Source organism: Arvicola amphibius, chromosome 11 (genome assembly GCF_903992535.2).
Source record: "Arvicola amphibius chromosome 11, mArvAmp1.2, whole genome shotgun sequence".
In the NCBI taxonomy this organism is placed as follows: domain Eukaryota; kingdom Metazoa; phylum Chordata; class Mammalia; order Rodentia; family Cricetidae; genus Arvicola; species Arvicola amphibius.
The window spans coordinates 103774592-103779436 of record NC_052057.2 but is presented as its reverse complement, the minus strand read 5'-3'; the positions used below and the strand labels follow the sequence as shown (position 1 = coordinate 103779436).

The window sequence follows — 4845 nt, the reverse complement described above, 5'->3', positions numbered from 1 at the left end:
GTGTTTTAAATTCCTACACTCTACCATAAATTCAGCATAAGCGATCACATCAGAACTTAGCTCAGGCTAATGAGCCTCTATTGCTGCCATATGTGAGTACACAAAGCTGGGGGAAACTAGAAATTCAACGTACTGCCAACCAGCAGTGGTCACAGTCTTCTACACACACACACACACACACACACACACACACACACACACACACTGATAACTTATGATGTCTTGTAGACACTGGGGCTCTTTATGAAAACCGGGGACATTTTTATATCTGAATGTGAATGGATTCATATTATATATAATCCTCTGTATATAGTAATAAACATAAACTACCTCTTCTAAAAACACTTTTTGGGTTTTTTGGGGTTCTTTTTGAAAACCAAGGACATTTTTCTGCCCACTGAGAAGTACCTTGATGGACTTGCTCCTTCTCATGAGATAGAGGAGCTAGATAGAGCTGAGCAAGAAGACAGAGATAGCCTTTCTTCTAACAGAAAAAAGAAAGGATGTATAGTCCTGGATATAAAAGACTTAGGTTCCTATGATGCCCTGGGCTCAGGCCCTGAACTTCACCTATAGGTTTTTCCTTCGCTATGTTTCTGAAGAAGTAACTTTTACACTCACAAGTGATGGAGACCAGAAAGCCCAGGGATAATGAGGTAGTTTTTGTAACGAATGACACTAGTTGGTTTTAATAACTAAATATCAGCCAGGACCTCACTTTGAAGAACCCAGCAAAGCTTTAGCCTGACCTCCAAGCTGAAATTAGGTAGATGCACTTGGTCCGCACTTATAGAATTGAGCTAAGAACTCATAGGTAATAGGTAGATTGTCTTTTTCTCTAGGAAAATCAAATTTTCTGGTATCAAACTGACCTAAAATAAGCCGTGTCTCTATCATCTAAACAAGATGGATGTGAGTCCTGTTTTCTATGCACCAAAGAAGGGAGAAATGATTGCCCTGAAGACTGAGTGCAGAGTGCATTCTGACAGTCGAGTGTTGATGTGACAGGGACAGTTCTTTAGAAGGTCCCAATGAATCTATTTCTAGTGTTTTCATACTTAATGTCCCCTGGTAAAACTTCACTGACTCCCAATTATCTTAAGAACGAATTATAATTCCTTAAAATTACATTTAATATACCCCACAAATGTGCAAGTCAGCATTCCTTTCCTTACCCACCTGAATGCTGTCCTTTGTCACTTCTCTATGTGCCCTAAGGACACAACAGCCTCAGTCAATTGCCTAAGACTGTGCTTCTCAGCTCATGTGATGAGATCCTGTCATAGTCCCTTATCTATGAGCTTCCTCCCACTCTTTGAAGTCTGTCTAAGATTATTCATTGAGCCATTCAGAAACCTTCTGGGGGAAAATAAATGGTTTCCTACAAACATTCTTTACCATAGAGCATTGTTGTGGTCCTTTTACCAACACCCATACTGTGCTCCAACTCTCCACACACTCAAATGGATTCTATAAAGTAAGAAGAGCCCAGCCTCCTCCAAAGAAAGAAATTCAAAATGGCTTACAAGTTCTGTTATAAAGCAGGGTGCCACACTCCACATAAGAAACTGAAATATCAATCAGGAGCAACCCCTTCATTCTTCTTCAGGGTGTGTTCTTTTTATGCCCTATGAGTATGGCAGCTTATCACCAGAAGGGGGCGCAAAGTCAATAGAAGAATGTTTCTCCTGACTAAGTGAAGCCTAGTGATTCTGAGACTCTGAGATGGCCACGTTTTTCTATCTCAGATTAGGCCACAGGCTCTTGGGCAAACACTGCCTCCCACTCATCCTGGGAGCTGCTTTTCATTCTCCTTTATTACTGAGCAATCCTCCACTCTATGACTTTTTCTTTAGCTAGATTCCAAATTGTATCTTTAAAAACATAGTTCCTAGACAACTTTTGATTTAATATTTTTAATGTTTTTCTTTCCCCTTCAATCAATTATTTATTTTTTTTATGGTATAATGGTCAAGTTTCCCCATTTTTACATTTACAATTCACTCTTCCACTAAATCTACAATTTTATTAGGCTCCTTAAACATATTCCCTGTAAGCACGTCTCCTTTACTTGTTGCACATGTTCTTACCTGTCTGTGCCTTTTTGATCTGTGCTTTTTCTCTGTGTTTTGTTTTCCACTCTATGAAGTGTTTTCCATGTTCTTTTAAAAGCCTCCCCTCCTTACGTATATTCTCTAATTCCATTAATATTATCTCCTGAAACTCACCACTTCTTTAGATTTATCTTTAAAAGAACATGATTCCTGGTAAAAATACTACTTTAATTCCTATGTATTGTTTTGCTATATAAATCAAAAATAACTTTTGACAGTTTTTCCAGTAATCTGTTTATGTTGTTGTAGATGTTAGGTTCATTTGCTTCCAGTTTCTGAAAACTTTTGCAGTTAAAGGTCTATGTGACCGAGCTGCTTTTGAGATCATGAACAATTGACCTGCCATCTGTATTTTTTGACTACAGGCAATGTCATAATCAGTTCCATCAAGTCAGATTTTCCAAAAAATTTCACTAGGTTGGGCACCCAGGGATGGACACCAGATCGTATACTGATTCTTCTCCTGTTTTCCTTTAAGTGTGTGTAGGCACACAAACACATGTGTGTCATGATAACCTTGTAGAGGTCAGAGGACCACTTGCAGGAGTCGTCCTCTACTTCTGCCCTGTGTGTTCTAGCTGTGTCAGGCTTGGTGCCAGGCACCACTGAGCCATCTTACTGCCCCTTCCTCTTCCAATTTTAATGCAGAAAAGGCTTTCAAGTAAACCAGTGTTTCCTACTACTAATGTTCTTCCTGCCCTTGGCTTATGTTTATTTGATATGTCTGTCTGTTTAGATGATCATGTTTGAATACTTTGCAGATTCTGTACTACAGTATTTAAGATGTTGACTCTGAACAGTTAGTAAGTCAGCAAAGCTTCTTCCTGGTTTCCAGCCTGGGTGACAAACAATGGAATGAAACCAAAAACCTAAACAGTAATGAAAATAATGAAAAGAAAGAGAAGATAACAGTGAAACCCACGAGATTATTTGGTTAGTATCCATTAATAACTACAACAAACTGAGACAAAACCTGCACTATAGGCAATTAATTTCCAATATTTGTGCACCAAATCCAGGCTATTTTATGCCCATTCCCAAATAGTTAAATCACAACTTGAAAAAGCAGCAATAAACTGTTTGGGATCTAAAGATTCACTCTCTTAATGGAGAAAACTTAAGTAGGCATTCCTCATTCAAGGCCCAGAATTGTGCTGAGAAACTTTAACACATAAGCAACAAAATCAACTCAGCAGATAGTATTTACATATATTTGTGCACACACACATAAGTAACACATATAATCAAAGAAAAAAGTCGACTAATTTGAGATTGAGGAGGTATGATAAAAGTTCAAGCAAGGGTAGCTGTGAAGGGCTGGAGGAAGTAACAGGATGAGGGAGTGATGTAATTCTATTTCAATTAAAAATTTTTAAAATGAAAGATTCTTAATTATTGATCACATAGAAAAAGTGTCTTCCCCCCTTATACTGTGACATCTAAATACCAACCATCAACAACAAAGAATATTTTCATTTTATGAAGTGGCTCTTATAAACTTGTTAATAGATTTCTTTCTATCATACCCAGAGTTCTGCTGGAGGACGGGCATTTTCACATGGAGAGAGCCAATGGTTCCATGTTGACAGAATTTGTTTTGGTGGGGCTTTCTGACCACCCAAAGCTCCAGAAAGTTTTATTTGTGCTGGTTTTGTGCATGTATCTGCTGATCTTGCTTGGGAATGGAGTTCTTATCTCAGTAGTCATCTATGACATACATCTGCACACGCCCATGTACTTCTTCCTCTGCAACCTGTCCTTTCTGGACATCTGCTACACAAGCTCTTCTGTCCCACTCATTCTTGGCAGCTTTCTGAAAGGAAGGAAGAGAGTTTCCTTCCCTGAGTGCATGGTCCAAATGTTCTTCTCCTTTGCCATGGGTGCCACAGAATGTGTGCTGCTAGGCACGATGGCACTTGACCGCTTTCTGGCCATCTGCTACCCACTGAGATATCCTGTCATCATGAGCAAGGGTAGCTATGTGCCCATGGCGGTTGGATGCTGGGTTGCTGGGCTTGTTGACTCATTGGTGCAGACATCTCTTGCAGTGCATTTACCATTCTGTAGTAACAATGTAATTCACCACTTTGAGTGTGAAATTCTGGCCATTCTGAAACTGGCTTGTGGAGATATTTCAATCAATGTGATTAGCATGGCAGGGTCAAATCTGCTTTTTCTAGCTGTTCCATTGATAGTCATTGCTGTCTCTTATTTTTTCATCATCGCCACCATCCTGAGGATCCCTTCCTCCGAAGGAAAACAGAAGGCTTTCTCCACGTGCTCTTCTCACCTGACAGTGGTGATTATATTCTATGGTAGCATCTTCTTCATGTATGCAAAGCCCAAGTCTAAAGCCACGGCTGGGCAAGGACATCAAAGCCTGACTGAGGTCCTCATCTCCTTTTTTTATGGGGTGGTGACCCCCATGCTCAATCCTCTCATCTACAGTCTGAGGAACAAGGATGTGAAGGCTGCTGTCCAGAGCATGCTGGGAGGAAATCATCTGATGAAACATAAATGATTCTTTATTTAGACCATGGACTCGCTATTGGAAGTTGTGTTTATATAAACAGAAAATACATAAAGATCTAATGACACATGAAAGTTCAAAGACATTAAAATATTTTGGTTGCTTTTTTACAGTTCCGTTTTTGTTATGAATGAAGAAATGAGACATACTGACAGTTGTTGAAATACACTTTTACAGAAATGCAAGGATGCTGAAAATACT

The 4845-nt window shown here is 39.3% G+C and overlaps 1 protein-coding gene across 1 annotated transcript; it reads left to right on the top strand.

Moving 5' to 3' along the window:
* The first annotated feature begins 3672 nt into the window (after positions 1-3672).
* Positions 3673-4635, top strand: LOC119826047 (olfactory receptor 13C8-like). Its single transcript, XM_038347080.1, has one exon. It carries the CDS (start codon positions 3673-3675, stop codon positions 4633-4635), a length of 963 nt encoding a protein of 320 aa, XP_038203008.1.
* The last annotated feature ends 210 nt before the right edge of the window (positions 4636-4845 follow it).

What these genes read in the sequence shown, in the direction of transcription:
- LOC119826047 (XM_038347080.1), top strand. Translation starts at nt 3,673, where the DNA reads ATGGAGAGAGCCAATGGTTCCATGTTGACAGAATTTGTTTTGGTGGGG.